At 40.1% G+C, this 17,870-nt stretch overlaps 1 protein-coding gene across 1 annotated transcript in view; it reads left to right on the top strand.

The window, feature by feature from the left end:
• The window catches only part of PLXNC1 (plexin C1), a 70,430-nt gene that overhangs the window by 14,660 nt on the left and 37,900 nt on the right, over positions 1 to 17,870 (top strand). Inside the window, exons 5-12 of the mRNA XM_051624125.1 lie at positions 4,373 to 4,487; positions 5,452 to 5,596; positions 8,981 to 9,050; positions 10,435 to 10,510; positions 10,632 to 10,685; positions 15,134 to 15,273; positions 16,344 to 16,523; positions 17,781 to 17,868. Of these exons, the coding sequence (XP_051480085.1) occupies positions 4,373 to 4,487; positions 5,452 to 5,596; positions 8,981 to 9,050; positions 10,435 to 10,510; positions 10,632 to 10,685; positions 15,134 to 15,273; positions 16,344 to 16,523; positions 17,781 to 17,868 (868 nt within the window). The remainder of the gene's footprint in view (positions 1 to 4,372; positions 4,488 to 5,451; positions 5,597 to 8,980; positions 9,051 to 10,434; positions 10,511 to 10,631; positions 10,686 to 15,133; positions 15,274 to 16,343; positions 16,524 to 17,780; positions 17,869 to 17,870) is intronic.

Raw genomic sequence — 17,870 nt, 5'->3', positions numbered from 1 at the left:
TTGTCATGTGAAAGGAATCTTTGCCTCTTTAAGACCATGTTAACCCTCAGATTTTTGAGATCTACCCATAAAATATATGCTGGACTGAAAAAAAAAATAGATTTGGTTTTAGAACGGATGTTTTTGCTTTTCAAATTGATTGAGATATAATTGTATGCTTGTGCTTGAAGCATTTTAATAGCTAGAAACATCTTGCATGTGAGAACAGGAAAAGAGCTCAGTTGTTTTCAGTATTCATAGTTCTTTGCTTTGGAAGCTCTGCCTGTGCTTTAGGCCTGAGGAGGACTTCTTTCCGTCCTCACATTTGAGTCACTAGTTTTGCTACTTTCCTTGAAGCAGGTTTGAAAGATGCTGTATGTCTTTGGCCTGGACTGGAGAAATTCCTGGGTCATGAATCCTAGTCTTGGCAATTGCAACCTGCCACATCATGTAAACCTACTCATAAACTAATCAAGGAGAATCCTAAATTTAGATAGGCTTTTTTTGTCCTCTGTGCCCTTGTTGCATAGCTATCTGAGAGCCTCATTGTTCTGCTGGTTAAAATCTTATCTCCTCACTTTCGTCATGTGTATGTTTATGGACTCATTATACTTACTTGTTCTGTTGCTCACATTACTTCGGCTTAAATAGGTTTTCTGCTTCCCCCACACTTAACTCCTCAATGCTCTTGTGAGAGCATTTGCTTTTTTCACTTTAATTTTGGTGTTCTAAACCAGCTAACTTAACTAAGATCTTCTCAGATAGGGCACTCCTTTCTTAACCCCACTCCAGTAGCCCTTCTGTGAAGTTTATGTATCCTTTCAAAACGAGGATGGCAAGGACTGTCACAGTATTTCAGAATATACTTCGTCTGTGCTTTGCTCATTGGTGTTTTAATCAGTCTGTCCAGGAAGCACCATACGTGGTGTGTCCTGGCATCACAAATGTCTTTTTCATGACTGCATCACAGTGATGGGCTACAATTAGCTGTGATCAAATAATGCCCCCAGGTCCTTCTCCTTCTTTGTTTTCTTTCCAGCTGATGAGTTTCCAGTCTATAGCACATATGGGTTGTGAGATTTTTATTGCTCTAGGTACATGTTTTTCTACTTTATGCTTTGAAACGTCCCATTTCAAGGTTACCCAAGTTTTCCTGTGTGATATCCTCATCCTTCTCTGCATGATGATAATGTTCACAACTTTGTATCATCAGCAGATGTCAACAGTGCAAACCTTTTTTGCCAGTTCATCAGTGATTAAAACATTAAACAGAAGTGGTTATAACATTGATTTTTGAGGAATTCCACTGGTAGCCCTCTTTTAGAAGGTTAACGCTACCCATTTTAGTTGTTTCAATGTTTAATGTGATTTTGCTGCAGAACTGCTACTTTGTGTTTGCAAAGATAGGTATTAGAAGTGAGTAGCTGTTAAGTCTTTGATGTGTTTTCTTCAAATGCTCCTTTGCTACCTTGTTTAGAAATTATGTATGTTACAGTGCTAAAACTTTCAGTTACCTCATAAAGAGTTTGCAAATGACAGTTATTAGTCAGTAAGTCCCCTGTTTATGAGGGGAATCACCAAAAGTTTCCATTCAGTTGAAAAGGAAATAATTTACCCTCCTTGGAGAAGGAAGCCAAAACTTTCTCTGAAACCATGTTCTCATTCCATGAAGAAAATCAGTATAGTTTAGCTAGGCAGAGAGGGAAAACAGTAGGATTTGTGGTTAATACAAGATCAGCGGAGCAGAGACTTAAGTAAATATGAATGAGTTGTTATGCATAGGTATTGTGTTATCATAATGAAATAAGGGGAACTTGAGTTCAACTGTCAAGACAAATCTTTAGTAGTATAAAGAACTAGCTTGCTGTGAAAGATTTAAAAAAAAAAATAAAATTGACTCTGCTTTTCTCTGTACACATATCCATGCATGTATTGAATCTGATCCTAAGATTTCATACCAAATACCTTCATACTTGTGTAGTGTTTGACCCAGTCAAACCAAGAAGGGTTTCTTCCAAGGGTTTCTCCAAGAAACCCAGACTCCAGAAACTTTCTGTTACTTTTGCAGAACGGGTTTTTTTGCTTTCTTAATAGTTGTCTGAGTCTGTATGTTAATTTTCAGGGCCATATGGTTCATAAGTAATGTTTATCTGTTATACTCATTCCAGTGTGCTTGCAAACAATATCAGTTGTCTAAAAACAGGGATATAACAAAGTAATCTCATCTTTAAGTCAGTGGAATTCATGTTAGTCTTGGCCTGTGCAGGGCAATTGTGGAAATTTATGATGGAGGGCATCAGATGCTGTACATCCCTCCTGTGCCGCTGCTTCCAATAAAACAACCATTCTCCACATCACATTGTTTGCATGTTAAAGTTTAGATTTTAGGGCAACAAAAGACCCATTTTCCCTGGCATGAAGACAAGCATGACCCTGAATCCTGGGTGTCTTTTTTTTTTTTTTTTTTTTCCACTAAACTTTCAAATTCTTTATTGCAATTGGTAGTAACAAGTTCACTACTTGTATTCCTCAGGCAGTCAAAGGCAGCAAATAACTTTGTCCTAGGACAGTTGTAACTATTCAGCTTTATACAGTTTTCTTTTAAAATATTTTAATATTCAAGTCATTGAAATACATACACTTATTTACTGCCAAGTGTCACAAGTGTGTTGCCTTGCATCTTCAACGTTATGATCCTCAGCCTGTCAGAAACTATAGGATGTCTCTCATGCATGCATCACTACCAGTGAGAGTTAACTACCTGTACATATCTGAGCATCTGGCTTATTGATGAGATATTGATGAGAGAGCCCATCCTCTGTGGTTCCGAACCTGTGGTGCTGATGGTCTTCAATCATCTCAGTAAGGTGAAGAGAGATATAAAGGAGACTGAAATTTGTCCTAGTTCAGACAGTTTAAAATAAGTCAGGCATAGTCCCAGTTTTTTACAATATAGTTATTATCTGAATGTATTCAGATGCAATGCCCCACCAGGTTCTTGTGCAGCAGGAACTCAGTTTCCTGAGCTAGACCACAAAGGAAATGACCTTGTGCTTAACTGCATTACAGTTTCCAATGTCTTGATCTACAGAGAAGGGACCTTTATGGTTTCTATGGTTTGTGGGGCTTTTTCGGGCATTTTGGAAAGCGGTGAATGTTTTTCTTGAAAGTCATTCTTGTGTTACTCCTTCTGGAAAGAAAACACATTGTTTGTGAAATACATTTCTACAGTGAACTCCTCATGAAAAAGGCCCATGCTTTGCAAGTACGGGTTAATTTCTAGTTTTTAGTGAAGGAATATTTCATTAAGACACATGTCACTGATCACATGATTAATGCTATACGTGCTTCTACATTTGGTAGAAAAGTAGTAGGATTAAAACAATATTAAATGTTACATTTATTTATACATATTCCACCTTAATATTAAAATATGAATATATGTGCAGTTAGCACTTACTTGTCTTTAATTGCTAGCTATATGAAATTACTAGGAGTTGATCTATGGATTGCTCATTAGCTGTTCACAGTACACAGTATTTTTAGGATTCACCTTTCAAACTCAGTGATTTTTACACTTTTTTGTCTTGTTCTTATATTTTTAGTATGCATAATCTTCATAGTACTTGCATATCCTGTTTTTTCCTGACTCTTCCTTGATTTTCCATTGTGTAGTTTCTGTTTCCTACAATTTGGCATCTGTAAAATTTTTATTTACTTTGTGCTATCCTGCTTCTGAGATGGGTATTATTCCTTAAGACAGAGAATTCGATTTTGAACTGCCTTTTCACAACTGGTGTTTTTAACCAAGTGCACTGATGTACAAGGTAAGGATTGCCATTCACAGCAGTGGATGGCAGAGGAGATTAGGAAGGAGGATGGATCTCATCAGCTGTACACATTCATAGCATAGCTCTACATCTGAGCTTCACCCTATCTCCTTTTACTCTTTCTGGAGAAAAGGAGCAGCTTGTATAGTGTGATTCATTTCATTTTTGTATGAATGTATAAAATAGGTGAGAAGAATTGCACCCTAAAAGAGCTTGTTTCTCTCCATTGAGTGTGGAGGGAACTGGGGGGGTTATCTGTACAATGGAGCAATCAAGTTGAAGATGATGAATCCACTGTTACTGGTCAAGCACCTAATATTTGTTTGAGTCCCATTGACTTAATCAGGACCCTAGAGCATATATCAATGCATTGTAATTTATTTTGATAAGCAGAAGATTTTACTGATTGTTTTCCTGAAGCTTTATGCACTTGTAACCATATTCCTGTAAAAAAAATCAATAGTATTCCTGTAAAAGATCAGTGACATTAAATAAGTTGAAGTACAATGTCTGAAGTCAAAGCCACCATAAGGAGGCTACTATAATTTTATGTATACTTTTAGGTGCACATTAAAAGAAAATTGTACACGTTCAAACAGCATAAACAGTTGGCATAACATTTCAAATGCACCTGATAAAGATCTGAAAATCCTGCTAAGTTTCCCTACCAAAAATCAGGTATGTACACCCAGTTTTGTGCATGTTTGTTTATTGTGATTTAAAGCATGGCATTTTTTCACTTATTGCAGCTTCCCTTCTTTTGTCACCATATTCTATATATTATTCTCTCTTATCTCAACAATTGGCAGATGTATTGGAAATCCGAATAAGTTGAATGTGTCGGTCAGGTACCTGTTACCTTCCTCTCCTATAAAGTGTATCCTGAAACTATTTCATGATTCTGAGTCAAAAATTCACTATGCTTGCAGAGGCAACATTTCTGTTGTATTACTTTTATCAGCTATATTTCCAGTGACTATATATATCAAGTCCATTCTGTAAGTTCTGAGCTTTGTAACAAGTTACAAAACATTTGCTGAGACACGCTAACAAAAATGTGTCTTTAAGTGTTTGATACTGGTAATTACTCAGTATCTATTGACAGCACACCCAGCCTTGAGTATTTTATTATTAAGTATTGTCACTGGCCACTTAATCTGCATGCTATTGTTTCTGATTTTCTGATTGAATGAACTAATGTGATCATATTTGTAAAGCACTCTCAGCCAGAAACAAAGGATAATTCATTCTAAGACAAGTTCTGTTTCATAATCAAGTGCACTTTGGATATGGATGCAAACATCATCTCTCTGCAAGGATTTTTACTTTTTTGCTGAAACATTTTTAAGGGGCAATAACAGCAGATAACACTGTTAAGGCAAAATTCTTGTTTTAAGATACAAATTTATTCCCTAAGATACCTTACAGATCCATTTAATTTCTGAAATTAAGCAATGCTGTTCCTTTCAGGAGTCTTTCTCTATTGCTTCTGTTGGGAGAGGTTACCTAGTGAATTGTCTGCTTCTGCCACAAAAATTTTCATTTTCTACATTTTATAGTTTGTGGTTTTCTGTAAAGACAAGGTGATGACTAAACAAGTTTTACAAGAAATCTGTTGTATTCTTTTTTTATTGCTTTTTAGATTTCTGTGACTGCAAGTAGAAGCACAATCCTTACCTTCTGTGTGATAAAAATTGTAAAACCTGTTGGAATATTTTATGAAAATGTAGTGCTGAAAAACTCATCCTGTCTCTGCAATCTAACCACTCCAGTGGTAACTGATAAAGGTATGTTTTACTATTAGATGTATTTAATGCTTATGCACTGTCCTTTATTACTGAGGAGAACTGAGCATAAATACAGGCCTCATGAGTGTGAGAGTAGGTATTGCTTCTTATTAAATGTTGTTGAAAAAGAAAATAAATTCCTGTCTTGTCAAGTGATTTGAGTATACTCACTATTTTTGATAATTAAAGATTTGTTAATATGTAAGCTTTTTTAGAAGTAATAAAACATGCTAACCTATGGCTAGAAGCAGCTTCTTCAGTTTGGCCTATAGCAGGGCAATCTCTTAGCATTAGGAGTATGTTTACATGGTGCTGTTGATTGCTGTCTAAGGAGACTTGAGACAGCTGCAATAATAATCAAGTTGGCTGCAGCTATGGAAGCAGCGCTGGTCCAGTACTTTGCCTTGAAAAATGAGCCCATCTTAACCCTTCAGTCATCTGCAAACAGAATTTGGTTTTGCAAGAGACTGTATTAGCATAAATGCAAATCTGACTATGAATGTTTGTACAATAAATAATCTTAACATTCAACTGTTTCGACCTAACTTAGACACTTTTGAGAAAGTGACTTTCCCATGTAGAGGATTAGCAGAGAAACACATGGTTTAGAGGCAATTTGGCTGGTACAACTTGTGTTTGACTTGATTTCATTTGTTGTTCTGAACTATTGGTGGAACTGTTCTGCAGTAATTCTTTCTTATACTACTTTGCTCACCAGTAGTTCTCAAAATTAGAGGCCTGAGCCATTAGACATGTAGCCATGTGTTAGACACATGATGCATATGATCTGTTTTGTGCATCTTGGGGACAACTGAAAGTCTTAGAATGAGGTGGTAAATTAGTGTCTAGACTTCTGAGCTGTTCTCCAGACTTCAGTCTCAAAGACCAGATGATAATCCTTCACAATAGAGTCTGTTTAGACTGATACAGGTAAACATCCCCTTTGCATCACTTCAAGGGTCTGTATAGAAGCACAAAGCTTTTTTAATGCAGGTTGAGCTTGTACCTTTTTAAAGTAGCTTATGTTAAAACACAAAAGACAGTTTTAATCTAAGCTGAGGGACAAAGATAGCAAAATCAAGGATACCATGTGCTCTTAGGTGGCTTGAAGAGGAAACAGAAAATTCAGATAAATGCCTGCCTTTATCTTTTCAAAGATAATATAGCCCAAAAAACATGTAATCTGATTCTCATTGTGATACCTTTGTGTAGCAATAGGAACAAAATGTTAACCAGAACTTAAAATGACCTGTTCCTCTGAAGAATCAGTGCTGCAGAGAGCTCTCTCTCTCGGAGACTCTTGCCCCCGAAGGAGGTTCCTTGGAATATTTGAATCTCAGGAGCTCATCCTATGGCCTTTGTGTGGGAAAATCTCCTATGGCATCATACTGGTGTGTGTTGAATTCCTTTCCAATGTTGATTTTGGAATTGAGAAGACAAGACTTTGTCACTAGCGGGTGACAGCTAGGGTTATAGCCATGAGTATTCTGGTCTATTAAACTGCCTTTAGTAAATGCTGTTAGTGGATTTTTAAGAGGGACAAAAGCATTAGAGAAGAAAAAAATGTCCTTTATTGACCCATTCCCAAAAGCCATGTTTTTTTATGATTATGGTGTACATGGACCTCAATCTTCTTAAACTAAGGCTTTCTCTTACTTCATTGGCAGGTTTTCAGAGTATAGTGTTATGGAAGCTAGCTTGCCTTGCTTGTGCTCTGTACAAAAAATGACACCCTGTGACAGTGTTAACCAGAAGGCTGTGAGCTTAACTTGTGCCCGCCAGTATTACTGCCATTCACATGCTCATATGAGCTGAGATACATTAGTAGATAATGCAAGTGTGGAAGCTTTGTGACTGTTTATGGTACATCATGTAAAGTGGCCTCTGTCTCACAAGAAGATGCACTTGCAATACTCCTTCAGGTATTATTTTTGGAAAAACAAATAAAAATTTGAAAGTACCTGCTACTTTATGGAACCTATTGTTTTCTGTATGGCCCAGGCTGACCTTTCAAAACGCACTAGACTGCACTAAATTTGACACAGACTAAATCAGGAAACCATATTAGACAGTGTTATTTGTAAAGTATTTATACAAACTTAGAAGACAAGCTCTGTCAGAAGCAGATAAATTCCTTACTCTTACTACTCCTAGTAAAATACTGTCTTTCAGTAGCTCACAGCTTGAGGCCTAGGCAAGTGATTTAGGCAATTTTGTGCCAAATGCATCGGATTTCTGCAGATACAAAGATTTCTGGAGATGCAAATAGGTGCTTGGTAAAGGATTTCAGAATATCCTTGTGTGCTCATCCACATCTTCAAGCATTAAAACACCTTTAAAAATCAGACTCTCTGCTATCCATTTAGTAAGGTATTTAAGCATATGAGCAGAGGCAAGGGCTGTTTCTAACAAGCAGTGCAGGTGACCTTTGCAGTGAGCACCCATGTGCCATGCTGACTTGTGAAGCTAGGAGATACTTCTTATTTAACAGTGTAGATGTAGGTGAAGCTGGTTTTCATCTGAACAAGCCAGCCTGTGATAAACATGAAACTTTCTCTACCTTTGCAAGGTAAGTCTAAATCTGTGTAACTTTCCTGGATTAAAAAGCTATCTACTTCCTAGCATAGAGAAGCCAGAAAAGTCTGTGCACATGGGTTTCATTTGATCTCAAACAGTCATTCATTTCACAGACATACACATCTGCAGGCACACAGATGAAAGGGATCATGGCTTAAGTGGTATATATCTAACTCTACTTTTCGATGTGGTATTCTGCTCATGGGAGAAGATACTCTTTCATTCCACAGCTGCCAGTGAATTGTTGGTATAGTAATTGCTAGCTGAAATAATGGCAAATTGACTCATGCAATCATAAAAGATTTAAATAGGATGAAAATTGCTACTGCATAGATTACAAAAGAAGACTCTGCAACCAAGTGTCTGAGACAGAAAGCGAGAGGAGTACACTATGTTGGGGTCTCTCACGTTAGAACAGTCTGTTGTGTTGCAAGGGTTGGATTCAGGGTCTGGCTGTGCTACACTACACCACGTGTGTGCTCCTCGGGAGGTGATTTTATATCCCTGCTCCATGGTAGCATTTCCTTATCTGTAACCTGACAATGACATTACTTTTGTATGTTGTGCAGTGGTGGCATCAAGCTTAATTAATGAGTGCATATAAATCTTGTAATAACTCAGCTGAAGAGTGTTGTGGAAGGACAAAATCTAGGTATTTTTATCAGTCAAAAGTGGGAGTGAATGTATGTATGACAAGGTGCATACCATGCAGAGAACAGCTGAAGGCACGTGGGCTTTCAACTCGATTATTTTTTTCAGTTCTTTCTTGTAATATCCAGCACAAATCTAACAGTCACATTTTTCCAGATTGTCTGGTTCTTGAAGCATCGCTGTCCTCAAGCTCTTGGAATATCACACAAACATTTCAGTTGACAAAGTAAGATTCTTCTTCTTATTGAAGTTTATTGAGGGGCTTATGTGTGTGTGCAGGGAGGGGGACTGAAGTATGATAATTCTTTTTTATTATTATTTATTTATTAAGAAAATACATTCACTAAAGATAGTCAGATTCCTTTTATTGGCTTACTTCCTCCTTCTCCTCATTTTTTATTGTCCTTAGAAAGCTGCTTCTTGTGATAACTCTTTTATTTAACAAGACCCTGGCAGCTAGCTGTAGGAGAGTCATTACAATGACTGAATTTATGACGAGTGCCTGAAGAGACAATGAAGGATATCACAGTGACAATAAAATTCTGTATGTCCTTGTGGAAAAGGTGGGCCCCTAGTACTGAAAATAAGACCTAGATCAAAGGAGTCAAGAGATTTTTGTAAAAGTCACTTTGTGTAGCTTTTTTTTTTTTTCTTAATTGAGCTGGATGCAATTTAAATGTGGTCCATGGGTAACATGAATACAATTAAACCAAAAAATAACATCTAATCTGCTAATAGGAATAATGAATACCTATTGTTCTGCACACATCATTTTTCAGAGCCACAGTCTTTGTCCAGAGCTTACAGTAGAGAACATTTGTGCTCAGTACATGGCCTAACCCTTTATGATAGGTGGTTGTTAAAACTTAGAAAGATCTGGCTAACAAATGCTGCAGGTAGCTATAGTGTTCCTGTTCAGAACACTCCTCCTCTGTAGAAAGAGGCTAATTCATAGTCAACTAGGAAGAAATTGAACTCGTGTTTTTTGGGAAATGGCGCATCACTTCCCTGCCCCTGGAGCAAAACAGGGAAGGAGCTGTTTTTTGCAAAATCAGAGCATTTCTCAGCATGCATGGAGACGGCCTGTGCTACTCTTGGCTCTCCTTCGTGCTGATAGATGCATTGCAAAGCAAGATAGGGACAAACTAGTCTCCAAAAGGCATATTTCTTGGTAGGGGAAGGCAATAGCAAACTAGCAATACTTGCTAGCGCTGCACACACAAAAGTTCAGCCAAGCTGTGAAAAAATCAATGATGATTTTCTACCCTTTTCTGGTTAAAAAGCACTATCTGGCCACTTATGTACTGGAGAAAACCACAGCAGAGAGAAACCTGAAGTGTTCTGTCTGCTTCATGCTTTTTTGGAAATGTATGACTCTCAGCATCTCAGCACAGATTGTATTTCATACTAAATTGCTCCTCAGAATAACCACAACAGAACAATAGGCTTGGAGGGTAAGTGCAGGTAACATGTTTTACACATTTCATTACATGTTTGCCAGGTTGTTCTCTTAGGTTGGTGCTTTTTTCTGTCACTTGAAGTTTCACATTCATGGCTGAATCTAGATTGAGTCCCTGTGTCTTAAAAAACTCTGTTTTCTGTGTTACCAGCTGCTCACTTTGTATACACAAGGGCGAGTGTGCCAGCTGTAAAAGGACACGTGTCTCTCCTGCCACCACCTGCCAGGTGAAGTTTGCTGGGGAGGGCTGGAATACCCCCATGATGCCTTCTCCTTGTATTTTTTATGTTGTGAACACCAGTCTGTCTCTTCCTTGTCCTGACATGGAGAAATGCTGTTTTTTTTCAGGATAGTTGTAATGCAGCTGCTTCCAAGGTGATCGCCACTGCACAGAAAACAGAGGTTAGTTAGCATTTTAAGATCAGCATTATGGGGGTTCTGTGGGGTGGGGGAGAAATTTGTGTAAAATGACTTGACTTTGCAGGAGGAATTGAGATGTCGATGGGGAGGGAATCAGTTGGTTACATAGAAAGGCAATGCAGAACTTGGATAGATACTACTTTTCCTTAGGGCTGTGTTGTTGCTTAAAAGTACCGACAAAGATTTGCATTTCAGATCCAGGCATTGAGACAGTAAACACTGCAATAGTCATCTGCCTACCTCTAAATGCAGATTTTACAGTATTGCTTTAAATGCCAAAGCCTCTGTATGCTGTATTTAGGCAGTCCACAGGAGCTGGCATTCTGAGGGCTGGGATGTGTGAGCTGACCAACAAAAAAAAAGACAACAAAGGAGAACATCTCAGACTTAATCTCTTACCTAGATTTAAATGCATGTTAAGAGTTCTCCTGGCAGACAACTCTGTGAAACTGTTTCAGAGTCTCAAACCTCTGTCATCTTACGCAGCCAGATCACAACTTCTTCTGAAGCATAGCTGCCAGGGGAGCAGAAGGAGGGTGATGGTGTGCCACCTAATTTCTGCATAAAGGCAAGTTGTTAGAGAATTCATCCACGAACTGAAATCCCTGGGTGTTAGTAAATCCTGGGTTTACACTTCCAGAAAAATTTTCCTTGCTTCCAGGCTATAAACAAAACTAGAGATGGAGTTACTCTCCATCTATCCTACTCAAGCTGGCTCACTGGAAAGGAAGGAGTGTCACTGGTGCCAAAGTACCTTCTGAATCTGGTTGTTGAATACTCTACTGAAATCATATAGACTGACTGTGAGTGTACAGTCTGTATGGTTTGCCTCCTAGGCCAGCCCTTTAACCACGAGGTTATCCCTTCATTCTTTATGGTTCCAAAATAGTGGGGTTTTTTCATAAAACTGTGTGATCTTGTCATCAGTGGTTGCTTATGACATGCAGGTGTTAGGAAAGAAATGAGTAGTGAAGAGAAATTTGACTGATGAGTAAGTACATAGAGATTTGCTGCCTACACTTTTGGTTTCTGCTTTTCTGAGTGATAGCATGGTTGGTATAAATAGCAACTGTGTTCTTATGTCTAAATGTTTTGTTAGAACTACCCAAACTTTTACTGTGAAGACAGGAATTACCTCTTAAATTCAGCTGTTTGGATGAGGTTTCTTAAAGAAAACAAAACAAAACACAAAAAAAAAGCGCAAAAAAACAACATTTTTTTTTCTTCACAGAGATGGGTGAGATTGTAATATTTGTGCTTCTGAGCATTAATATTCTGGTTTTGGTCTGCATATAAAGCATTATGGCTGGTGAAAGAACAGAGGAAATTCTTCTTTGCTCTGCTTCCAAGTGCATTAATTTTACATTGGTAAATAGTTGGAATTGCCTGGGAGATGGCTTTCTTCCACACGCCTTATCTTGAAAAGACAGTGATGGACAAGGCAGTGAAAGCACCAGAGGCAGTCCAAAGGCAGATGTTTATTTAAAAGTGATTGATCCATTCAGAGGGCTTGAAATTGCATTTGAAATCCTGCTCTCCTTTGACTGCTGGTGTTTTAAGGAGAACGTACTGGAGAGCTGAGAAGGAGGATTTGTGTTTTCCCACAACCCCATCCTAGCATTTAGATTAATACACCTTTTTTTTGGTGGCAGCTCCAGCCCTCCTTCTGGCTCCAGCTGCTGGTTTCCATGCATGCACCTTCCCCTTCCCTGTGCCAGAGCAGCAGCTGGAGTGGTTGTGTGAGTGGGCTTGTCTGGGGAACTGATTTGGCTGGAAATAACCATTTCTTTCATCTGATTCTTTTTCATCTGGGCCAGTTCCCTGATCTAGTTCTTCGCATGGCCTCGGGCTGTGCCAGAGCTGGGACGAGCTCCCTGGGAGCTGGGATGACCTCCCCAGGGTGGCAGAGGCTGCTTAACTTGGGCTGCTGCCAGATATCTGGCTGAGACATGCTGCCATGCTCACCACACCTCTGAGGATGTGTCTGCCACTGTTGACACAGCCCGGGGAAGCGTTAGGCTGTCCAGGGGATGGGGGACTGCAGCTCGGAAATGTGGCGCTCGTATTGAAGTTGACAGGGCTGTGCTGATTTACATTACCTGAGGACCTGGCCCATGATTCCTGTATGTCGCACTCTGTGTTTATGCCACTTTCATCACATGCCTCACAACTAGTGATTTTTATAAATATCCAACTGCCTCTCTGCTGTCTCCTTTCCCTCGTGCTGCCGGGCATCTCCTACCCTGCCACAAAGTGGTGGGAAGGTCAGCCGCTCTCTGGTGCTGGGGAAACAAGCCCCACAAACCCCCAGCAAGGACGTTCAGTCCCTCCCGCAGTCAGTGAGGAAATTCACACTTTCTTTTGTTGCCGAGGAAAGTGTCATGGACCACAGCAGTCCCACAGGAAAGCAGGCTTTCAGGTAGCCTTGGCCAGCCTGCCTCAGGGCTGTGAGAAACCGCGCTGACACAGGACATGGCGAGGGAGCCCGTGTCACGTAGCCATGGGGAAAGCATGATTTCAGGGGAGGCGGAAATTTCCAGAGTAAACCATTCTTAGCCTTCATTTCTTCCTGGTGTAAGAGAAGAAACAGGGCAAGCTAAGCTCATGTGTGGCACCTGGCAGAGAGACCGGTGCAAGGGGTATCTCTGCGCAAGGGGGTGCCTGGCAACTCCCGCACCAGGGCTCACTGCCCTGGTGCAGCTCTGGGGGATCTCCGTGTGTTTGACTGATGCTGTGTTAATCCTGTGCTTCAGGGATCCTGTCTGGCTACCACGTGAGAGACCTAGAGCAGTGTTCTACTCCTTTCTGTAGTATTTGGCTTCTGAATTAGTGTGAGGATATTGACTGTCTTTGGAGTGCTGGAAGCCGGGCACAAGCAGAGGGATGGAATGTGAGTGGAGAAAAGCACTGGTGCTATGCTGATTTTAATCTCTCAGATTTCTGCTTTGGTTGTCCTGCTGGCATACTAAGGGTTAAACTGATCCCTAGGTCAGGGTGAGAGTGAATTTTCCCTCTCAGGCTGTTTGTCAGGGGGTACCTTTGCCCTCCTTCATTATCCATACCAGAGGTCATTTTGGAGGCCCTTTTACAGGCCCTCTGGCCCCAGCCTTTGCACTCTCTTGCCCTTTCCTAAGGCAGAAGTTGTGGCTTTCAATCAGTTGTGACAGGTCACATATTTGCTCCAGAGCACTACAGCATTCAGTGGGCCATGGTAGCATGTGGGGACAAGGTGATAGGGACCTTTCTGAAATAAGCGAATTCTGTGCTTGCAGTGGATGCCAGTATGACCCCAGAGGCCCCCTCAGGTTACCAGCCTGAAGGCTGGGTATATGATGAGATGAATGGGGAGAAAAACCCCGTGGGAAGGACTTTCTTAGAGGTTTTGCACCAATGCCCTTCTCATGGTTGGGAAGGTTGAACTGCTCAGTGGATATGTCCACAGGTGAACAGCAGAAATCAAGATAATCACAGTACTCCAAAAAGTCACTTTAAACTCCTTTTATAGGCAGTCTAAAATAAAGATGGAAATCATTTGCCTGAGAAGATCCCAAACAGTTTGTGGCTTCCCATGCTTATTTTTCTATGTTTTTAAAAATGTTTTCAGTTTGTTGTCTGAAAGATAGACAGAGAGGAAACCGTCTGCGTGATTATAAAACTGAGGAAGCAGCAAAACTGATTAAACATGAGATGCTGTCAAATGCATCAAGTGAATACACTAGGGAGAAAATCTCTCTTCTTGCTTGGTAGTGTTAGCAAGTTAGGATAATTAACTATAAGGATACACAAAAGCACAGTTTAAAAATTAGCTACATTTCTGCGAGATGGTGAGAGCATCAGAGCAAATGAGAATTATTCTTAAAATGCTTGGAAATAGATCTGTGAACTTCTTAGCATCAAAATAGGATACCAAAAAATCCTCACAGTTTAGCTTTATGTCTGACTTCGAAAGTACTTTCTAGTAAAGCTAATTCTGGGGCTCTTTCTCAACTTTTCTTTCTAGGATTTGACCCTGCTTCCCCTTTTCACGTCGCGAGAGATGCCTTCATTTGTTTCTCTGATCTCTTGTAGTGACAGCACCATGGGTTTTGTCTTGTGTTATTGCTTAGTTCTTCAAGGGTCACACAAGATGTATAATTCCAAGCTGGGGTTTTATGATACTTGCTTTCCAGTATGTCAGACTGGTTCCTTTGGGCAAATTTATTATGAGATAACTTAAGATATTGAATAAGTAGGTAAAAATAGCTAACTTGTAAAGAAGTTGTGATTGGCAGTACTTCCAAGGATCAAGGTTAAAAGATTTGAAATGAATAAGTGAAATGTATCCCAGTGCCATAAAACCTGCATTCCTGAGTGGTGGTTGTTTTTGCAGCTGTTTTTTAACTGCCTAGCCTTTTTATAACTAGAGTTTGTTTTGCTTTGTTTTCTAATAGCATATCAACATTCATTCCATTCAACCTTTGTGGATTTCTACGTTAGGCAAAAGTGATATAACAGTCAAAGGAGAAAACTTTACGCAAGCATCAGGCATAAAACTGATACTGACTGGAATCACTGGCTGTAAACCAGACGTGTGAGTTAAGCTCTGAAAAATAATGCCATTTACTTTGCATAGTGAAAGTTAATGCCCCTTTTACCTTAGCAATAGAGTTGTGTGAACAGTTGCCAGGGACTTCTCCTCAGCAGGGGCGGGGTGGGGAGGGAAGGATGTTCTGTGCTGCTTTAGTTATACTTCCACTTTAAATTCCCAAATGATGGAAATTAATTTGGTATTTGGATATAATAGAAGAGATGGGTGGGTGGGTAGGAAGCTCTCGGCAGTAGTTAGGACAGTACACAAGAAGATAGGCCATAGGGAAGCAGGTGTTTTGTTTGACTCTCCTCTGCCTCAAAATATCCCCCACAAATTCTAGGATTCTGCTTGTGAAAGCACAGACACCATGCCAAGAAAGGGAATCTCTCTCACAACAGCATGTACTTTTCTCTGTTGATGATTGCACAGTGCAGCCCCCTAGATAATTAGGCTGTCTTATTCTGAATCAGTCATTTTCAGGTGCAGCTGCAATGCTGCCTGTGATTACCAAACCCATTTTACACAGCTAGCACTTGAAAATGTATTCATGTGGTACAGTTCAATTTTTAGTTCAACTATTAATTTCTTGGGGACCACAGAAAACAAAATGTGAAAAGGATGGAGAGAGGGAAAGGAGGGAAAGAGAGGAAGTAGAGACAGAGGAAAGAGAGAAAGGGAGAAAGGAGGGGGGCAAGAGAGAGAAAAAGGAGAAAGAAAAGGAGTCTGAAGATTCTTGTTGTTGAGTAGCTAAAGTGTTGATAGCACAGCGAAGTTCACAGTTTACACAGCAAAATCACACATTGCTTTACATAGCCTCATCCCAAGGCCAAAAGACCAATATTTCTATAGTCTTCTGTGATTATTGTGACAGCTAGCAACTTCATTCAAAAGATGCCCCACTTCTTCTTTTCAACTCCCTGCTCTCTCTCTTTGCACTGCCATCTGGCAGCTCAGAGAGAGACTCTTTTCTGTTGTCTTTTGCTTTAGGTTATAGGCTTTGTTTAGTAACACCAATGAGTAGCATAGTGGCACCTGTGTTTCAGTATCTGATTCTCTTCTTTCTCCTCCAGCATTCAAGTTAGAAGTGTGATAAACGATACACAAATGACATTTGCTCTCCCACCAACACGTAAAGAGGCCAAAAGTATATGTATACAGGCTAATGGGAAAAAATGTTCACCACTTATGACCCTGCGTTATGTTTCACCTCCATCATGCTTTGGAATCACACCGAATTCCTCCTGGATCAGGTAAATTTGTCTTTCTACGCTTTTACTGTGTTTATTAGGTGTAGTCCCACTGAGCCTTCTTCCTTGGCCAGACTGCAGCTGATACAAGTTTGGATGACTGCTGTAACATGTTGTAGAAGATGAATTTATGCCGGTGAACTGATTTAACATTTAACACAAAGATATGGTCATGAAAGCTGCAAGATGGGTTGTGTGTTCTGCAAGACTCTGTAAACTCTTCCCTGCCCACCTCAGGTCTCCTTTGTAGAAGTAAAAAATAGTCTCTTCCTACTAAAGCTAAATCCAAAACATAGGTAGCACACATGCATTCAAACTCTAGTTACCTTTGATTTCTTGATACTCGATATACCCCCCACCTCTGAAAAATAAAGCATGATAGAACATGAGTGACTTGCTTTAGGACTGGGTTTCCTAAAGCCAAAAGATCCCTTTTCAGGCCTCTGCTGTGTTCTACAGGAGACTCACAGCTCCAGTGGAAGACTTACAGGGTGTTTTTCAGATATTCTCAGGCACAGCTTTCCACCTGTCTCTCTGCCTGCAGAGTTTCTACCCACTGTCACACTCTTAATCTGCTATCTTGGCGTCAAGCGCTGGCAAGTGTGGATTTGAGGTAATACCTTGGGCTGGCAGCTGCAGCAGCTGAGCAGCTGGGACACATACCCTCATCTCCAGGTGAGGGGCAGCTCAGGCAGCTGGAAATTAATAATACCTCAAACCACTCCAGCTGTGTTCAGCAGAGATTGTGAGCCAGAGCCCTCAGACACAAGTGCCATTGTGTGTGCTGAGACAGATGGTCTGAACACTGCTGAGAATGTTTCCTGTGAGGAGCCTGGCACCATTGGTTTGTCCTGAAGAAGGCAAGAATTTAAGCATAGGCAGGGCTGCTCTGTCTGGGGTAGCAAAATATCATGATGCTCTTTCTTCAAGACAGAATATTAAATCACAGGCTAGTTCTGTGGCTGCATGCATAGAAAACAAGGTGGAGAGTCCCTGAAAAGAAGGATGCATGTGTATGCTATCAAGTTACTTGATTTTGTGGTTGCAAAAGCATTTACCATTCCATTATGAGGAAAGAATGGAAGTGCACTGTATAGCTCAAATTATCTTGTCCTGCAGTTTGACTCTATTATATTGGCTGCTACCAAAACAGAATGCACATGAGTAGTTTATTCACAGCTGAAGCCTTAGTGAAGAATTTATCTATGGGAAGACATATAATAACCTCCTTTCCCCCCTTCCTTTTTTTTTTTTTTACAGTGGTGGGCGCAGAATTACTACAATTGGTAGAAATTTTAACGTGGTGGACAGTGTGATTATTTCAGATGACCAGAGATCAAACCTTACTGT

Source organism: Apus apus, chromosome 1, assembly GCF_020740795.1.
Source record: "Apus apus isolate bApuApu2 chromosome 1, bApuApu2.pri.cur, whole genome shotgun sequence".
NCBI classification, from domain to species: Eukaryota; Metazoa; Chordata; class Aves; order Apodiformes; family Apodidae; genus Apus; species Apus apus.
Note: the sequence above shows the minus strand (reverse complement) of the source record. Positions and strands in the feature narration are given on the sequence as shown.